Here is a 21,024-nt window from a genome sequence, read left to right as displayed (position 1 = left end):
TTTGACTATTTATTAGCATATTATAGTTGTCCTGGAGGTACATTGTGACATTTATAAAAGTGCTTACAATATATCTTAGTTAAATTCACTCCATCTTTCCTCTTTATCCCCCCTCCCTCCGTTCCTGGAATGGTTTCAACAAGTCTTATTGTTCCATTTTCATATGTGAATACATAATACTTCTGCCATATTTGTCCTCCTTCACCCTTTCCTTATGCCCACCCGCCTCCCACTGGTACCAACCCCCAGACAGGACTTGTTTTACCTTCCTGCCTTTCATTTTTTAGAAAAGATATTTTTGTTTGTTTATGATGGCTAGACAGGAAGTTATATTGTGACATTTCCATATTTATATGTATTATACTCTGAATTGGTTCATCCTCTCCATTATTCTCCTTTCTATGTTAGCCTTCTTCTTATGGTGATATCAACAGGTTTGAATGCTCCATATTCAGGCTTGTACTGAAAATACATCAACTATATCCATCTTTTTTTCTCTCTTCATTTCCCCACAGAAGATACAAAGTTTAACAGAAGATACAAAGTTATTATTTAGCCACTAATGCAGACCTCCAAAATTGAGAAAAATTTCCTCTTTGAATTGAACATTATTTTAGGGGTTTCTTACAAATATGAGATTAAATAAATAAAAAATCATGCCAAGCACCAGTGGTTCACACCTGTAATCCCAACTACTCAGGAGGCTGAGATCAGGAAGATAGTGACTTGAGGTCGGCCTGTGCAAACATTCATAAGATCCCATCTCAACCAAGAGTTGGGCATGTGTTGTGTGCCTGTCCTCCCAGCTACAGCATGGAAGAGTAAATATTTGGATCTTGGTCCAGGCTGGCCCAGGGAAAAATCAAGACCCTATTTCCAAAATAACCAGATGTCAAACTGCCTGGCAAGTGTGAAACCATCAAACCCCAGTACTAGCAAAAAAAAAAAAAAAATCATAACAATTCATGATGGTGACTCAGACCATGAGTTCATGAAAATGGGAGCAGTGTTTGCCACCTAGACATGTCTAATGCAATTCAGCAAAAATGGAAATTTCTTCCGTAAAACCATTTGTATGCCTGTGATGATAAAGTAGGAGGAAAGGAATCTATTCTTATTCTGGTGAACTCTAGATATCTCTAGTTCAAAGGCTTGCAAGTCTAAAGTCCAGGCACTTCTGATATCTCAAGACAAGATTAATTAAAGGAATCTGGAGGATGTCTGGGGGTTTCTTCCTGCACTGCTGGGGACCCCAAGATATTAAAGATGGGAGGGATTTAAAATCTATACTCCAACTTCTTCCTGCCATAGAAGCTTTGATCTCTTCTCTGTTTGGAAGCTCTTTCATTGGCTCAGTGTTTAAAATTACCTTTTACATTGAAGTGAAGTCAGTTGTGAAGGAATGTAGATCTTTCTCGTCAGGACACATCACTTGCTTCCACCATCAGAGACAGAAAGTGTCTTGGGCAGCTCATGAGACAGGTCCTGGTCAGACATCCATGGTTTTCCATGGATGCAGGGAGAAGTGGATATGGTCCTGAGATCGAAGGCTCAAGAGTTCCAAGAGATTTTAGAAGATGAGAATGAGGGTACCATTAGTTTTGAATTTACCCTAATATCCATATAAAAATAGACAGAACAAATACATAACAAAATCAGAAGTAAATTACGCAGACAGATATTTCCGTGAGTCCCAAAATACAAGCTGTAGGGACAAAGCAATAACTGGGCCAGGACTCACACGTGTCAGTGTCTGTGCACCAAGATGAAAGGGAAACAAAAGGGTATTGGGTAGAGCTGAGAGCAGGAGACACTCGAAATAGGCCACAGGTACTCACTGAAAAACACATGGATCAATGTGAGAGGGGCAGCTGAAACTCAGAGACATTTTACTCAAGCCAGCAGTGGGATCTGGAAAGAGTGAAGGGGCTGTGACAGTCTAGCCCCTAAGCTGACCACCTCAGCTACCCTTCCAGGACTAGAACTCATGTTGGGGAGAAATTGCTGGGCAGTAATAAAGTGAGCAGGATGTGGACAGAGATGCAGAAAAGAAGACCAGTTAAAAGTTGGGGAGGGGCATGGGGAAGAGTGAGGAAATCCCAGAAGGCAAGCCAGATAATTTGTAAGAAAAAGAGAGACCTGGGTGGAGGGCAGGGGAGTGCAAAACCTGTAAGTAGAGACATACAAGACACCTGCTAAAGAATAAGCTACAGAGTGTACTGATGCACACTGGGTAATGAAATGAAAGGGAACTCCAGCAAAGGTATTCCCACACAAGTCAAGATCACGGATACTTTTGGTGGGTGCTATGATTGATGGGACCCATTGTGGGCTTTGGAATGGCTTGGGACATTCTATTTTTTGACCTCATAGTGGCTACCATAGTATGTCTTACTGTGGCATACTGCAGTTTTGTGAGGTTTTCGGTATCTAAGTTTTATCTTACCATAAATAAGAAACAAAAGGAGTAGGGTATGAGGAAACCTCAGGTATCAACTAATACTGGTACCAATACTAATGGTAGAGGCAATGCAACTCTTATCTAATGTCTAGAATGTACCTTATTCAAGTTCTATGCTAAGTTCTTTACCACAGTGGTTAGGTGTTCTGAGTCTAGATTCAAGCAGTTCCTTTCTTTACTAGCTGAGCCTCTGTTTCCTCATTTGTAAAACGGAGTGATTATGTGTCTTAAATAAGGCTGTTAGAATGAGGTCTACATGAAAAACCCTTAACAGAATGCCTGATTTGTAGTATGTGCATAGTAAGTACTAATTATTATGATATCCCTGTGAGATGCTGTTATTACTCCTGTATTATAGGTGAAAAAAATTAAGAGCCAGGGAAGTTTTAGAATTACTCAGTGTTGAATACAGGCTCTCCACCTTCTGCTTCCCCAACTCTAACTTTCTTCTAAAGATGGCAAAATGGCAAATGACCGAGCCCTGGATAGTTCTGCAGCTCTATTTTGAAGCTATTTGGGCTCTCACTTCCTCCCTTGCCTTAACATATGGTATTGCAACTTCACCATGGAGAGTGAATTCAGCAGCACTGTCCAAAGCCTGAAGCATTCTGGGAGCAGAAGCAGGTCAGGAAGGATGCACGTGTACAGTTGTGCAGTCCTTTAAACAGAGGCATAAACAAATTCCCACTCTCAGAGGGGGCCAGAAGCCCAGTGAGGCAGCTGGCTGGGTACCACATCATACCGAGAGAAAGAAAATAAGTGGCATTCCTTTGTGCTGAAGTTCAAGTGTAAACAAGAAGCCAGTAATTTTCATGATAATTACCAAATATTAGAAATGTATCGTTCCTTCTTCATCCCCAAGACACTTCCAGGAGCCCCAGCTGGGCTAATAACCCTATGTGTGCCACTCCCAGGGCCAGAAGTATTGTTCCAAGACAAAAGCTCTTCATCTGTGTTTCTTCCTGTTTTCTATCAACACTTGAAACCTAGTTCACCTAGGATTTATTGGTGCTCCGTGTTTTGTTTGAAGCAGTAAGAAAATCCAACATCTAGAGTTCAGATTCTGGATAAGATCTTCATTCTCTGATCCCTGTCTCTCAAAGGGGGAAACCATATTTGCCTGAGATAATCAGATTAAAAAGAGGAAAGGTTTATTTGGGCTCACAGATTTGGAGGTTTCAGTCTAGGTCCATTGGTCTACTGCTTTTAAGCCCATGTAAGGCAGTAATCATGGCAGCAGTGGTGGAGGAGGACTCTTCACTTTGTGGTGGCCAGTAACCAAAGAGAAAGAAGAAGAGACGGGTCCCAAATCTTCTTCAAGGTCATGGCTCAATGACCTAACTTCCTTCAAGTAGGCTCCACTTTTTAATGGTTCCCCCACTTCCCAAATCCACTATAGCTGGGGACCAAGCCATGACCCATTGGGGGATATTTCTGATATAAACTACAGCAAAATAGATGAAGTTCTGCTTTTTATTTTTAATGTAGATATTCAACCATTCTAGCACTATATGTTGAAAAGACTATCCTTTCTCAACTGAATTGCCTTTTCACTTTTCCTAAAATTAGTTGTTCATGTATCTATTTGCTCTGTTCCTGGACTCTGTTCTATTTCATTTGTTTATTTTCTACACTGATACTAATATCACCTTTATTTGATCACTTTGTTTTTATAGTAAGTCTTGAAATCAGATAGTGCTAACCCCCCACATTGGTGTTTTTTTTATTGGTGTAAATTAATTGTACAGGGAAGTTTCATTGTGATATTTCCATATGTGCATATAATGTATTTTGATCAACTTTATCACCTGTATTTCTTTTTCTTAGCCCCCTTCAAACTTGTTCTTTGGAAAGTTGTTTGATACTGAGGGGTATAGCTCAAGGAGTAGAGCACCTGCCTAGCAAGTAGGAGGCCCTGAGTTCAAACCCCAGTACTGGCAAAGAAGTATTACAAGTTGTTCTGCCTATTCTAGGTACTTTGCATGACTATACCAATTTTAAAATTAGTTTGTCAATTTGTAAACTCTTGTAGGATTTTGATTGGGATTACATTGAAACTGTAGGTTAATTTAGGGAGAATGACATGTTAACAACATTGCATCTTCTGATCTATGAACATTGTATATATTACCATTTGTCGGTCTTTAATTTCTTTCAGCAGTGGTTTGTAGAGTTTAGTGTGTCAGTTTTATACATATTTTATTGAATATAATCCCTGTTTTGCATTTTTGTTGCCATTGTAAATGGAATGGTTTTATTTTAGTTTATTCAATGCTATTTTACATAAATACAATCTTTTATATTGATTTTGTATTCTTTAATCTGATAAACTTATTCACAACTTCTAGTAAACATTTTTTGTTGTTTTCTTGGCAGTACTGGGTTTGAACTCAGGGTTTGATGCTTGCAAGGCAGGTGTTTTACCACTTGAGCCATGCCTCCAGCCCTTTTTTGCTCTGGTTATTTTGGAGATAGGGTCTCACTTTTTGCCCAGTCTGGCCTCCTATTTTACTCTTCCCTGCTGTAGATGGGATTACAGACATGTACCACTGTGCTCTGTTGAGATGGGGTCTCTCTCAAGAACTTTTTGCTCAGGCTGGCCTCAAACCGTGATCCTCTTGATCTCTACCTCCCAAGTAGCTAGGATTAAAGGGTTGAGCTGCTCTGACTGGCTTATTGAAAGCTTGCACAGTTGAGTCTTTTTTCTTTTCTAGTACAGGCATTTAGTGTTATAAATTTCTCCTTAAGAACTGTGTTAGCAGTATCCTGTAAATTCTGATATGGTGTTTTGGTTTTCATTTAGTTCGAAATACTTTAATTCTTTTTTGATTTCTTTAACTCAAGAGTTATTAAGCCATGTTTTATATAGTTTTCAAGTATGCGGGAGATTTTTATGGATATTTTGTGTTATCACTCTCTAATCCCATCTTGGTCAGAAAACATGTTTTGTACAACTAGAATCCTTTGAGATGTATTACCACTTCTCTTATGACCCAGAACATGGTCTTGGTAAATGTTCCATTAGTGTTAACATTTTATAAGTATATTTTTTCATATTCAGTCTTTACAAAACTGTTACTATCATTCCTACCATAATATGGAAGATATTTATTTTCACCACCATTTTAAAGAGTAAAGGCTGAAGTGATTGATTTAAATAGCATATTCAATGCCAGGCAGCTGCTAAATACCAGTACGAAAATATATTCCCATCAAATGCAAGCTATTAACCATTCTCCATGATTCTACCACACCCATTCCTTTCAAACAAGCTAGAACCACTCCTGCTCAAGAGGCTGATTTCAGAGGTTAATTCTGCGAAAACCTGGGATCTGTCTCCTAAATTGCTACTTCCTAGCATAAAACAATTGCTTCAGTTGCTGATGCAGACATAAAAGTGAGTTCTGTCTAGTGGTTAGAGATGAACAAACCCCAAGTGCTGCTCTGAGTCAGAACCTTGCTACTGAGCCCTGCTGCTGTGGACACTTAGTTACTAGACCATTCTGACAATACCTAAGAACAAAGAGAGACATCAGGTGCTTTTGCTCTTCCTAGCAGGAAGAGCCCCCCACCACTCTCAGACCCCAATTATGCCTAGAGAATTTCTGGACTAGTAGTCTCTACTTACATATTTGCTGAATTTGAGTAATGGCCTGCAAGTCAATCTGGCTTGAAATGGCCATTTCCTTTCTTCTCCCTTGAATTTAACTATCAGGTTTTAAAAGCATAACCTTATTGCTAGAAAATGTGGTTACAGTCCTTGTTTACTGGGACTGATGCCAATTTGGGAGGCTCTTAGTCCAATTCAACAAAAGAGTTTTTGATCATCTGCAGCTCCAATTATCCAAGTGATACAGCCCCCTTTTTTACTCTTATTACCCCAGTAATTTGACTAGCTGTTAATGATCTTGCTGGCTGAAGCCATGCCCCACACAATGGGTTCATTTGGATGGAGGTTTTCCAGGGACATGTTCCTCTTACATACAGAGTCAATTTAACTTCCACAGTGATTTGTGGGAGCCCAAATTGTCCCCGATTGACTACCTCCTAAAACCACTTAGGCTAAAATCTGAAAGGATGGAAGTGAACTGCCTGACCGCTCCGTTCATTCCAGGTGTCATTTCTCTACCACGTGAAATTGCTAAATGGGCCAGGACCAAAGGAAGAAAACGAACTCCTGGGGGAAATTCTTTTAGCACCTAAATTTAAAAAGAATTCTTTGTCTGAAAAGTGACGTACAGTTTGTAAAATGGAGTAGCTCTGAGTCAACTTCCGAGCGCAAAGAAGCCACCATTCAAGATAACAGAACATTGCTGTCTGTTTCTGGTTTATCCTCAATGGACGTGATATGGTTGAAAGAAAGTCACCTTTCCTTGAGACCCTACAATCTTTGACAAGCCACTAATCAAGAATGGCAAATATATACACAATGGAGTTTTACTCAGCCATAAGAAATAACAACATGTGGTTTGGAGGGAAATGGATGCAATTGGAAAAAATCATGTCAAGTGGAGTTAGCCAGGCTCAGGAAGACAAAGGCCACATCTTTTCTTTCATACATGGAAGATAGATCCAAAAGATAAACATGTACACAAAAACAAGCATGAACATATACAAACTCATTTGTAGAACATGCTTGTAACAGTGGAACTACTCTGTGGAACATGGGGAAAGAGGAAAGGAAAAGAGAGTGATATAATCTTGTATAGCACAACATGAAGGTGGAGGATAGAAGAATGTGTACTGAAGGTTGTTGAAAAATGAGATGTGGGAGGTAAAGGGGTAAGGGAGAGTAATGGAAGGGGTTGAATGGACCAAAGTAAAGTACACCCAAAGCAGGGATACATTGAGAACCCCCTTTGAATATCAACTTAAATATTAATAGTAAAAAAACAGGACTGAAAAATAGGTACAGTGTGTGTGAGGGGGTACTAGTGGGAGGAGGGAGTGTGAATGAAGGAGACTAAGGTGAGGGTGTATGGTTGATGGACTTCATATACTTATATGAAATAGAACAAAGAAACCTCTTGCAATTGCTTTAAGTGAGGCAGGGAGGGAGTTGAGGGGGAGAGAAGATGGGGGTGATCTAACTAATGTAACAATATAAGCTTAATCGGAATTGTCACTTTGAACCCCCTATATAATGAATATATCCTAATAAAAATTTTTGTAATAAAAAATAATGGCAGATAACTTTGGGTTTATGTGTTAATATTATTTGGCTGGCATTAGATTCTTGGGATTCTATACCCTCAACTGATGAGAAAAAAACACATTGAGGACCAGGGATGTCTACCTTGAATCCAATCAGGAGGAACATTTGTATACCCAGGGCGTTGCACAGTATGCTGGGTACTGGTGATATAACAGTGCTCATGACAAATTGAACAATGAACTCACAAGTCCTACAGAGTGAGAATGATTGCTGGGTCGTTTCTTCTTTTATACTTTTCTTTCTTGCCCCTACTTCTATTCAAAATTCTTCCCCTCACTGAGTTGTTGTCAGATGTTTATGCTATGGTTTCAGTGTGTATTAAATTTCATGTGTTGGGAACTTGGTCCCTCAATGTAGCACTTCTAGGAGGTGGGATCTTTAGGGGGTAATTTGGTCACGTGGGCTCTGTCTTCATAAATGGATCACTTCATTCATGGATCAATGGGTCACCATGGAATGGCTCTGTTATAGAAGTGAATTCTTTCTCGCATGCTTGCTGTGTCTCTACCTTGTAATATCCTCTATCTTGTGCTGATGTTGCCAGAAAGCCCTAAACGGAAACTGAGCAGATGGGGGCGCCATGTTCCTGGACCTCCCAGACTCCAGAACCATGATCCAAATAAACTTCTATTCTTTAAAATTACACAATGGGCTTCTATTCAGCCTTAAAGAGTGAAATTGTGTTGTTTGCAGGTAAATGAATAGAACTGAAGGACGTCATATTAAACAAAGTAAACCAGGCTCAAAAAGTCAAAGGTTGCATGTTTTCTCTCATATGTGGAAGCTGGACTTATATAGAGAGATACATATATGCTCATATATTATGTGTGTACATACATGTATATATATATACACACACATATGTCTGTGTAGTGAGAGAGAAAACACAAGTCTGTCTGAGAGGACAATGGGAGGTTGAGGGAAAGAAAATGTTGAAGAAATATTGAAGCAGCCCATCTATATATGAATATAACATAATGCACTTTAAGTTGTTGAATATAGGGGAATCTGGTGATAAAGAGTAAGTGACAAGAGGGAGGGATAATTTGATTAAGACATGACATACACAGGCCTGAAGTACTAAGGTAAACTCCCCCCCAAACCATCAATGTATACTTTAAAAAATGAAGGGCAGGAGGGTAAAATAGGTCTTTTGTAGGAGTGTGTAGCAGTGGGAGGGATGGGCATATGGAAAGGGTAATGAGTGCGAGTATGGTGAATACTGTAGCAATATATGAAAATAGAAGAATACCCTATCTTTCTACCGTTCTATTTTATTCATTTAGGGCAGAAACTGCCCCATGTGCCTCAAGTCTGTCCCTTCACCAGGAATGTTCTTAACTCCCAGGCTGTGACCTGGCTGTCTCTGACAGGGCTCTCAGGTCTGTCCTTGTGACATCTCAGAGAGGTTTTCCCTGACCTCACTGTCCTGTCACTGCAGTGTCCTCAGTATCTGCGCCCACCCACAATGGTGGGCTCACCAAATTTGGTTCTAGGCAGAACTAAATCTCCAGAGGCAAACACCACCAACACAGTAGTCCCGAAAGCCTGAGCTATAAGGTCAAAAATCCAACCCCCTTCGCTTTCTTAAATGCATGCTGTTTGTGATTCCTTCACAATGGCTCCTCCTGAGATCAGAGCAAGACATGGCCCAATCATCCTGGGCCACACCCACAGTGGTGGTGGTCTCACTTTTTGGCCTCCACGCCCTTCCCCACTTTCATAAAAGGAGGACTGCAAAAGTTGTTTGTTCATGGAAGGTTGATGTTTAGGTTTTTAGAAATTAAAACTTGTAGGATGCTTCAATGTCCTTTTAGTTTCTGCTTTGAGAATCTATAATGTCTTCTTTTTTAAAACCACTTGAAGTCTTTGCACAGTGCAGATTACTCTTTGTTTAAAGTCTATATGCAATATATGCATTTTTCTTTACATTGACTGGTCTCAAAGTGACAGTAAAAGTTACCTGACACTGTAAGATAGCAATGTCCTCTTTCTAAAATACAGTAAGGTACGTTTCATCTTAATTTCCCCAGAAGAATTTGATTTCTGTTCAAAAACCAAAAGGCCAGCAGGAAATGTGGGAATTGGTCCCAGGATGATTTTCTTCACTAGGGCCCAAGGGCAGTGAGAACTTCAGGAGAGCTTCCTGGATGTCCGTGTGGCCATGAGGTTACCATCCAGGCTCTGATGGCCACATGTAGTGACAGTGTACATGGTGTGATACAAGTGGATGAGACCCAGAGCCCTCTACATATCCGCGAGATAAAGGGGAGACCTATGAGGCCAGGAGAGCGCATGGGGAGGCTCAGGATGGAGCCTGTTCACCAGCCCCCAGGCCTCATCAGAATCACTTTCTAGCTGTCAGTGTTGAACTTACATTGGAGGCAATTGGAGAGGTCATGGGTCCAGTCCTAGCCCCACTTTTGAGAGGCTTGTGGCCTCATGGAGGATGGACACGATATTGCACGCCAGAGAGAGGCAGGAGCAGAAGCGCCAGTGCCCACAGAGCTTCAAGTTTGGAGTAGACACCAGAGAACACAGAGAACCACAGAGCAATTATAGAAAGTCCTCATGTGCAAAAAATCTGAATCTCAAATGTGGAGGGTCACTGAGGCCTAGATTGGAAACTCAGATTTTGTGGACTCACACAGGACAGGAGGCTCCTTTTGCCCTCTCCCCTGTTCAGGTGCAAAACTGGCAATTTCTGAATTGGTCTTGCACCTGGGGTTTGAGCCTAACTTATCAGGAGTGTCTCAGCGGAGGTGGCAGGTGGGGTGGTCACCTGTTGCTGAGTCTTTGCCAGCCCCACCTCCAGTCCTGATCTCCCAGGCCTAGCTGACAATCGCTCTGAGCTCCCCCTTTGTTACCTCATTTAGGACAGCAACTGGTGCCCTGTAGTGTCTCAACACCCTTCACCAGGGCTGTTCTCATGTCCCAGAACCTGGCCTGGTGGCCTCTGAGAGAACTGAGAAGGCCTGAGTTCCTCTGTGACATCTCAGAGGTCTGTCCTGACCTTGCTGTCCTCCCTGAAGTGTCCTCAGTGTCCCCCATCAAAAGGCATTCTGAGGACCACAGAAACACTACTTCTCAGGTTCACAGGGCTTCATTATGCTAGTTTAGTGGCTTTCTGGGCAGCATTAGGACAGGTGATAGCACCTAACGTTCACACAGGTCCTGCTTAATGTGACTCCGCTCCTGTCTAAGTTCACGCACAGGGCTTCCATTTCTACAGCCTCAGCCTAGTCCCTTCCAAAGCACTTGCAATCATCTTTTGCCCATGAGGTGACCTTGAAAGTCCCTTTTTGACAAACTTCTAGTACTACATCACTACCTTCTGTTCAATTCCAGATGCAAAATAGAGGAGCATATGAAATTATTTTTTTCAGAGCATGAATTTATGAGTGGATTTGCAATTTGCGAGAAACAGAAGCTTATTAGGAATCATGGGTGGGAAGAAAAGGAAAAGCAGGGCAGGAGAAGTTTTTAGGAAAGTTGAGGTAGGGCTGAGTGGCTTCTGTTCTCCAGGCAGTTTGAGCGACTTTCAGATTATCGCACTTCACAGGCAGCTTTGGAAAGCCAGCGTGCGATGGTTTATGGTTGCCCTCCTGACTGGAACCCTGCCCTGTGGAGGAACCCAGCGCAGGTTGCAGGTCCTACCTGCAGCTGTTTGATCTTCCACACCTTGACATCAGTAACTACTTGAAAAAGGGAGACACAAGAAAGACTGTAAGTGACTGAACTGTACAGGACTTTGTGCTCTTGACTTTGGTCACCCTGCTGTGCAGTAGACCTCCAAGCTGATTTGACTGACTCCCCCTTCCTGTGCCCCCTCCTTCTCCAGCTCTGGTAACCATCTTTCCACTCTACTTCCCCTGGACATTTTCAGATTGCACCATGGAAGTGGAGTCTAGGAGGGGTTGACTTTCTGACTTGCCAGATAAGTTAAGCAGCATGATTTAGTCATCCACCGTGATACAGATATATAGCTGATCACGGCATTGCAGTCCAGAAATGTGCACAATTATTTGTCAATTGAAAGGACGTAACTAAAAGCATAGATAAAAATGAAAAGTAGAGTAAATCTCAAGTACATCACTTACTGGGTTCCTTGGCACCACTTTGTTTCTGGGACTTTTCTTTTGGGCTGAAACGCAACAGCACGTTTTCAAAAAACAGTTGATGATCCTCTGGCTTACTGCCTTCCAACTCCATTGCTTGGTGACAGAAGGTAGGATCCAAACAGCGGGGTGATCTCTGCCTAGGGGTCTCTGTGTGCCACAGACAGAGGATTGGTCCACACTATGGAGTTCCTGCTTTCCTTTGACAGTCACATGGAGGGACGAGATGCTGCTCTCGATTTGCCATCTGCTGCCAGGATGGAGGGAAGAGAGGACAACCTCAGGATCCTGCGGGACTTCTATGCGGGGAGTCGGGCTCCACCTCTGAAACATGAGGTGGGTCATGGTAGTCGGGGTGATTAGTTGTTGGCTCAGGTGAACTGATTGCGAGTAGCCCAGTAACTGTTGGCCAGGAGGCAAGCAGGGCATGGGGCGGAGGGCAGGCGCACTAGCACTCCTCTTTGGAGCAGGAGGAAAGGTGGAAGGAAGTGTGGGCGATGGGCAAGACATCGGCCTCCAAGGCACTAGCTTAAGTAGACCTGTGCCAGTGATACAAAGCCCCTGGCACTTCTGACGCTGGAGCATCAGGTAGATACATAAGGCCTCATCGAACCGCCTGCGAAGCAGAGAGTCCTGTATCTGACTGGGGTCGAAACCCATCTCTGTCATTGCCAGCATGATGTTGGGGTCCAGGTGGCTGGGTAGGGTCTTGCTGGAATGAATTGGTGGGGGCTTTTCTGCTGCTTCGGTAAGCCAAGGGTGACACAACACCTGCTCCATCGTGGGCCTCCGCCAGGGGATATAGTTTAACAAAGAATAGATAAGATTTCGTCCCGAAGTCGAGAGGTAGTAGGGGAGGCTGATTTTTCCTTTTAGGATCTGTGGCTTCAGCTGCCAATAGGTGGTACCATGAAATGGAAACTCCGCAGTGAGCATGAAGTATAGGGTGACCCCCAGGGTCCAGGCGTCCGCCTTGGGGCCATCGTATGGTTGGCACAGGTAAAACTCTGGACCCCGAAATGCTAACACGCCACATCCCTGTTTCAGTTTCTGGCCAGGTAAGAACCAGGTGGCCAGGCCAAAATCAGCTATCTTCACATTGCCGGCTTGGTCCAGAAGAATGTTATCGGGTTTCAGATCCCTATGCACTATGCCCCTCTGGTGACAGTAACACAACGCAGATGCCACCTGCCCAAACAGCCTCCTGGCCTCCTCCTCCTGCAGGCGGCCCGAGTGCTCTATTTTGTCCCACAGCGTCCCGCTCTTGGCATGCTCCAGCACCAGGTAGATGTAGTCCTCAGACTCGATGACCTGAAACAACTGGATCACATGAGGGTGGTCCAGCATCCTCAACACATTCACCTCCGATGCAATCAGGGAGTTATACTCACCCCTCTTCATTTCCTTCACCGCCACGTCCACCCCAGTGAGGCGGTGGTAGGCAAGTCTCACCTTGCTAAAGGCACCCTGGCCCAGCCTCCCCATCAGCATGTACTGAGTTCTGAGGGCCTCTTCCCCAGAAGAGCTAGCCTCATTGTCATGTTTGTCTAGTTCCTGAGTACGGTCTATACTCATCCTAGACACAACACTAATGATGCTATCTAAGAATAAGGGGGTCGCGGGGAACATACTTTAAAAGAGAAAAGTGAAAAAAATCCAAATTTGGTTCTGGACAGAACCAAATTCCAGAAGCAAACACCGCCAACATGGTAGTCCTGGTAGTACTGAAAGCCTGAGCTATAAGGACAAAAATCCAGCTCCTCTCGCTTTCTTAAATGCATGCTGTTTGTGATTCCTTCACAATGGCTCCTCCTGAGATCAGAGCAAGACATGGCCCAATCATCCTGGGCCACACCCACAGTGGTGGTGGTCTCACTTTTTGACCTCCACGCCCTTCCCCACTTTCATAAAAGGAGGACTGCAAAAGTTGTTTGTTCATGGAAGGTTGATGTTTAGGTTTTTAGAAATTAAAACTTGTAGGATGCTTCAATGTCCTTTTAGTTTCTGCTTTGAGAATCTATAATGTCTTCTTTTTTAAAACCACTTGAAGTCTTTGCACAGTGCAGATTACTCTTTGTTTAAAGTCTATATGCAATATATGCATTTTTCTTTACATTGACTGGTCTCAAAGTGACAGTAAAAGTTACCTGACACTGTAAGATAGCAATGTCCTCTTTCTAAAATACAGTAAGGTACGTTTCATCTTAATTTCCCCAGAAGAATTTGATTTCTGTTCAAAAACCAAAAGGCCAGCAGGAAATGTGGGAATTGGTCCCAGGATGATTTTCTTCACTAGGGCCCAAGGGCAGTGAGAACTTCAGGAGAGCTTCCTGGATGTCCGTGTGGCCATGAGGTTACCATCCAGGCTCTGATGGCCACATGTAGTGACAGTGTACATGGTGTGATACAAGTGGATGAGACCCAGAGCCCTCTACATATCCGCGAGATAAAGGGGAGACCTATGAGGCCAGGAGAGCACATGGGGAGGCTCAGGATGGAGCCTGTTCACCAGCCCCCAGGCCTCATCAGAATCACTTTCTAGCTGTCAGTGTTGAACTTACATTGGAGGCAATTGGAGAGGTCATGGGTCCAGTCCTAGCCCCACTTTTGAGAGGCTTGTGGCCTCATGGAGGATGGACACGATATTGCACGCCAGAGAGAGGCAGGAGCAGAAGCGCCAGTGCCCACAGAGCTTCAAGTTTGGAGTAGACACCAGAGAACACAGAGAACCACAGAGCAATTATAGAAAGTCCTCATGTGCAAAAAATCTGAATCTCAAATGTGGAGGGTCACTGAGGCCTAGATTGGAAACTCAGATTTTGTGGACTCACACAGGACAGGAGGCTCCTTTTGCCCTCTCCCCTGTTCAGGTGCAAAACTGGCAATTTCTGAATTGGTCTTGCACCTGGGGTTTGAGCCTAACTTATCAGGAGTGTCTCAGCGGAGGTGGCAGGTGGGGTGGTCACCTGTTGCTGAATCTTTGCCAGCCCCACCTCCAGTCCTGATCTCCCAGGCCTAGCTGACAATCGCTCTGAGCTCCCCCTTTGTTACCTCATTTAGGACAGCAACTGGTGCCCTGTAGTGTCTCAACACCCTTCACCAGGGCTGTTCTCATGTCCCAGAACCTGGCCTGGTGGCCTCTGAGAGAACTGAGAAGGCCTGAGTTCCTCTGTGACATCTCAGAGGTCTGTCCTGACCTTGCTGTCCTCCCTGAAGTGTCCTCAGTGTCCCCCATCAAAAGGCATTCTGAGGACCACAGAAACACTACTTCTCAGGTTCACAGGGCTTCATTATGCTAGTTTAGTGGCTTTCTGGGCAGCATTAGGACAGGTGATAGCACCTAACGTTCACACAGGTCCTGCTTAATGTGACTCCGCTCCTGTCTAAGTTCACGCACAGGGCTTCCATTTCTACAGCCTCAGCCTAGTCCCTTCCAAAGCACTTGCAATCATCTTTTGCCCATGAGGTGACCTTGAAAGTCCCTTTTTGACAAACTCCTAGTACTACATCACTACCTTCTGTTCAATTCCAGATGCAAAACAGAGGAGCATATGAGATTATTTTTTTCAGAGCATGAATTTATGAGTGGATTTGCAATTTGTGAGAAACAGAAGCTTATTAGGAACCATGGGAAGGAAGACAAACGCAGGGCAGGGGAAGTGTTTTAGGGAAGTCTGAGGTAGGGCTGAGTGGCTTCTGTTCTCCAGGCAGTTTGAGCGACTTTCAGATTATCGCACTTCACAGGCGGCTTTGGAAAGCTAGCGAGGTGATGGTTGCCCTCCTGACTGGAACCCTGCCCTGTGGAGGAACCCAGGGCAGGTTGCAGGTCCTACCTGCAGCTGTTTGATCTTCCACACCTTGACATCAGTAACTACTTGAAAAAGGGAGACACAAGAAAGACTGTAAGTGACTGAACTGTACAGGACTTTGTGCTCTTGACTTTGGTCACCCTGCTGTGCAGTAGACCTCCAAGCTGATTTGACTGACTCCCCCTTCCTGTGCCCCCTCCTTCTCCAGCTCTGGTAACCATCTTTCCACTCTACTTCCCCTGGACATTTTCAGATTGCACCATGTAAGTGGAGTCCACTGGGTTTGTCTTTCTGTTAGCATCTTGATCTCTACTCTGGAGTAGAGTACCTTGGCCTTTCCCCCGCTGGAGACTCCTCTGCTTGTTCCAGCCCAAACCTCTTCCTCTGTAGCCATCCTGTGTCCTCCCTCATTTAGTCAGCTATTTTGTCTGGGTCACCACACAGCTGACATCCTAAGAAAAAAGTCAAACTTTATCACTGTCAAAACCTTTAAAAGTTAATCATGAGCACTTTGGACATGCTTGGTGTCAACTGCTTTACTGCATCTGGATGTGGAGGCTGTAAAATAGAACTAGTACCGTCTGTGTTTTGTAGGCAAGGAGGCTGGGGCTGAGAGAAGTTAAGAAAATTATGGGATGTCCGAAGCAAGAGCAGGGACATGACGGCAGAAAGACCAGTGCTCTTCAGGATGGTACTCTCCTGCCTTTCGCACATCAGCTATTGGCTTCAGGATAAACGTCCATGCCTTAGCCCAGCAGACTAGGCTCTCCACCATCAAGACTTCGTTTAGCTCTATAGACTGCACCATTCTCACTGCCAGACCAGGAATGGACCAATAGCACACAGTTGTGTGGTGTACTATGCCTTACCACCTCTGTGCTCATTTATGCGTGGTCCTGTACCTGGAATGCATCTCTACTCTACAATCTGCCCTTTTATAAGGATTTTCAACTTTCCTTCTCAGTTCAGTGCTGCCTCCCATGCATGTCCTCCATCTTGCCTCTCCAGGTTCACCTTCCTTCCAGTTATTTTTGAGCAGTAACTTTATTGCCTGCCCTGAACAGGCAGGAGTTGGGTCCTAGTGCTCACGGGTTCCACGTAGGTGTTTAGATCAGAGCTCAGGGACTGCTAGTGGAGTTACACTGAATGGCTGTATGTTCTACCTTTCTACAGATACCTTTGCACAATGGGCCACCAAATACTTGAAAATTCCATTGAAGTCCTCTTCCACCTAAGATTTGTAACCTTACTTCCAGGTTTTAGTTGAAATGTAGATATCATGGCCAGGGCAGTGAATTGTATTTAACCAATTAATTTTAATTTTCACAGTACTGGGGATTGAATTCTGTGCCTCATGCTTGCTAGACAGGCTCTCTACTACTTGGGTCATGACCCCAGCCCTTTTTGATTATTTTTAAGATAGAGCCTTGCTTTATACCCAGGCAGGCCTAGACGGCAATCCTCCTAGTTTGCTACTCCTTGTAGCTGGGATGACAGTCATGTACCACTGCATCCAGCTGTTGGTTAGCATTAGCTCTCATGAACTTTTGTCCAGGGTTGGCCTCAAACCATGATCCTCCCAATCTCTATCTCCTGAGTAGCTAGGAATACAGGCTTGAGCTGGAGGGTTAATTGACTCATTAATATCTTGGGTGCAGCTAAATCATCAATCTGAGAAAAGGACTCAGTTTTCAAGGTAGGTTGTGCTTTATTTCTCAATGGGGATCCATGTAAGAAAACTCTCAGACCTGCCTCTTTCAAGAGTGAAATGATTCTGTAGTGCTGGTGGGCTCCTAGCCCATAGAGACAATCCAGCAGCTATTTACTGAGAGCCAGCACGATCATTCTTGTTCTGGCAGTGATATAGGTGATGCAGGGAATACACAATACTCTCCAGGTACTGACCTCAGAGCAGACTGAATCCCAAACAGAAGTCTTTGCTTAGAAACTGCACAATGAAGGAACTAGGAGTTGAATATTATCCCCTAAAGTCATGTCCATCTTAAACCTGAGAAGTAGGGCCTTTACAGATGTAATTTAGCTAAGATGAGGTCTTAAGGGGTTAGGATACATGTTAAATCCAATCACTGATGTCCTTATAAGGAAGAGGAGAGGCATTCAGACACAAGAGACCAGCAGGTAATACAGAGGTTAGTGGGATGTATCTAAGTCAAGGAATGCCCTGGATTGCCCCAGAAGCTGGGAGAGAGGAATAGAACAGATTGTCCCTCACTTGAAACCTCCAGAAGGAAGCAATCCTGGTGATACCTTGATTTCAGCCTTCTCCTTTCCAGATCTGGGAGGAATAAATTTCTATTTCAACCCATCAAGTCTGCTATGGCAGCCTTAGGAAGCTAAAATAGGAGCCGGCATGCACAGATGGCCTAACATGTGACAGGTGCTTTGCTTCTGCTACAACATGAAATTATTATTCCATTTTTACAGATAAGAAACACTGAGAACCAGAGAAGTTAAGAACTTATCCAAAGTCACAAAGCTGGGAAATGGGGACCCTGGGGTCTGAGTCTATGGAGCTGTGTTAGGCTGTAGGTGCTATTTTTCAGACTCTGACACCCTCTTAGTTTTTCATTCCCTGAATGCTCACTAAGTATAAGCACTTCTCCAAAAATGCATATATTGGCTTCTAGTGTTAGCCTCTTTGTCTGCTTAGTTCAGAGATGTATCTTAGGTCCAAAGGTGCATTCCAGGCACCAAATAATATCTGAGTAAGTATTTAAAGAATAAGTGTATCCGCCCCTAAAGCCCACGAGGTAAGGGTAATTATTGCACCCACTACAAGGAAGAGAAAGAAGCAGAGTATTTTCCCAGAGCTCTGGCCCTTGGCATCAGCTCTCATGGTGTGATTCATTCCTTCACCCACACACCAAATGGCACTGCCATGTAAGCCCCCAGTTCCTCAGAATTCTTTCCTCCACCATTGACATCGTCACCATTATTTACTGAGCATTGCTAGGTGATAGCACTGAGCTGTGTTTTGCAGTCTGTTGCTATAACCCGTAGGACCCTCTAGGCTACCTATTATCATTCTGCCTTAACATATTGAGAACTGAAGCGTAGAGAAATAAAGTTATGTCACATAGCTGGTAAGGAATGGGGTCAAGAGTCAAGGTCAGGTCTTTCTGATTTCAAGATTTCAAAGCCCATGCTCATAGCTACTACATAGATGGCTTTACTCTCACTTAGCAGGAGCTCGTTCAAGGTGAGCAAAGGCAAAAGGATGGAAGCAGGTGACTGGCTCAGCTATTCTGCACTCTCTGCCTCTTTCAGACTCCCTCTGCTAGACATGCAGGTGGAGCCTCTTTCTGCATACTGCAGTCCTGGAATATCTGTGCTCACTCAGTTTGTGATGAGATGGTTCTGTTCAGTCAGAAGCATATGGTCCACTTGAGAACTTCTCCCCATTTTCCCTCTTCCAAAGCCTCAGCTTGTTCACTCATTATTTTACCACATAGAAAGGGTAGGGTTAAAGATGGAAGAAGACTAGGAATATACAAAGGATATAACAGTGATAAAAAACAAAAGTACCTCCCCTGGGAGACTTAATCTGATGCTTCCTCCCTACTGGTTCCCATAAGTCCTATCTTATTTATGACCCCTGGCAACAATCAGCCTCTTATCAAGGTGGAAATTTTCTTATGCGATTCCATGGTATGTTCCCCACTGGAGCTTAGGATCTTAAAGCCAAGGTTCTGTAATGACATTGCATTTTAGCAGACATTCAGTGCTGCAAAATGATGACTATCAGGTTTCAAAGAAAAGGATGATTTCAGGGAAAAAGGTGGGAATTGCACCAAAAGGTGGGTTCCAACCCTGCTTTGAGAAAGCCTGGCTTTCCCTAGGGCATCCTACATTCCCTTTTGTCTGAGCATTTAAGAACATCATTTGAGCATGACAGTGAGAACTACAAGGGAGGAAATACAGGGAACACTGTGGCCAGTCTTTTCAGCTTTCTAATGAAGAAAATGACCCCTCCCTGACACAGTTTCATAACTGAGAAGCACCAACTGACCTTTATCCCAATACCTTCCCATCCATACCATCATTCCTCCACATCACCAATTCTTTCTGGATTCCCTTGAAGTTGCCCACAGTAGGAAAAAATGGAAGGAAACCAGGATCATCCAGGGCCTGTGCTGGAACTTGCCACTAGAATAATCAATCCAAGGTGACTTAGCATGTTTTTGGCTCTGGAGTCCATGAATAAGAAGGAGAGAAGGAAGGAGAAGCTGGGAAGAAGGGACCAAAAGGATTGGTGATGTAGGAGAGGCAAAGGAAACAAAGGTGGCGTTTAGTAGAACATGGGGTCTGCAGATTTACCACCCACTCAAGAAGCAGATGGTGAATGGGCAGAGAGTCTCAGCTGAGTCTTGCAAAGCACAGAGGGCCATAGGTGCACTTCTCTTCCCATCAGGCTGTTCCTTCTCTATAAGGTATGTTCCACCTTGAAGACAAAGCCAAGTGGCTTGGTTAGTTTAGGGCCATGTGGTAGGAGGAGGAGCCGTCTCCTCTGTCATGATGCCACTTGGGATGGATTCACGGAGATTCTAGAACCTCTTGTATGCGTCCTTACATCTAAGGTGCAATAGAGGATGTTCAACCAATGTTTATTGAGTGAGTGAGTCTCCTGAGAGGGTAATATATTAACATATTATCTGCCATTAATAGCTTCTGCAAATTAGTTTAAAATTAAAATGCACATCTTATTAATGTAGAACGTGCACAATCCTACTTACTGTCTACAGTAATCTTGAGAGGGATGCATTTATGACCTTGATTATAGCATTTAACCTTTAGTTGGTGGGTGGGGTGTTCCAGATGTTCTCCAGTTCCTTGGGTACAATGTCTAAAAGTAGGACATTGCCCCAGGTGTAACAAAAGAACTACAAAGAATAGGAAGGCATCAAGGAATAATTTATTAGCAAAAGTGCATTACGAGGAGTGAGAGGTGGGCAGCACAACTAAGGGCTGATTGCCCAGAGTTGTCAGGGCCTCAGTTTTATTATCCCAGGGTTACTAGATGGCACAAAATGGAGGTCCTCTCCTTGTGGTCCTTCCCAAATGGTTTGATGGCTATGGTGGCTGCCAGGAAGTCATATGCTAGAGCTTTTGAGAGGGTAAGGACCGGCATCTATACATTTGATCCTGTTTGCCTTTCCTTGGGCTGCCAGTGCAAGGTCATATAGCAGTCATTACATCATCAAAGCCCATGGGTGACCCTGACATGGGGAGTGTTGATGAGGGAGTATGCTCCAAAAGGAGGATTAGCAGGCCATTATATCTCCATCGTTGGTCTAGGGCGCAGGCCATCTGGGGTTTTATGGTTCCACCTCTATGGAGAATGGAATCTTGTAACCAGGGGCCTTTCCTCATTCCTGCTCTGTCTACACTAACACTTTCTTT

The 21,024-nt window shown here is 43.9% G+C and overlaps 1 protein-coding gene and 1 long non-coding RNA gene across 4 annotated transcripts in view; one reads left to right on the top strand and one right to left on the bottom strand.

The window, feature by feature from the left end:
• LOC141418000 (uncharacterized) overlaps positions 1-21,024 on the top strand; it is a 219,193-nt gene that overhangs the window by 63,589 nt on the left and 134,580 nt on the right. The gene's annotated exons all lie outside the window — the stretch shown is intronic.
• Positions 12,075-13,369, bottom strand: LOC109681030 (sperm motility kinase Z-like). The gene is made up of 2 exons (XM_020155619.2): positions 12,349-13,369; positions 12,075-12,196 (listed from the first exon to the last, which is right to left on the bottom strand). The coding sequence occupies exons 1-2, from the start codon at positions 13,367-13,369 to the stop codon at positions 12,075-12,077; spliced, it is 1,143 nt and encodes a 380-aa protein (XP_020011208.2).

This window comes from Castor canadensis, chromosome 16 (assembly GCF_047511655.1).
Source record: "Castor canadensis chromosome 16, mCasCan1.hap1v2, whole genome shotgun sequence".
Lineage (NCBI taxonomy): Eukaryota > Metazoa > Chordata > Mammalia > Rodentia > Castoridae > Castor > Castor canadensis.
The sequence above is the reverse complement of the archived record's forward strand: the minus strand, read 5'-3'. Positions and strand labels throughout refer to the sequence as shown.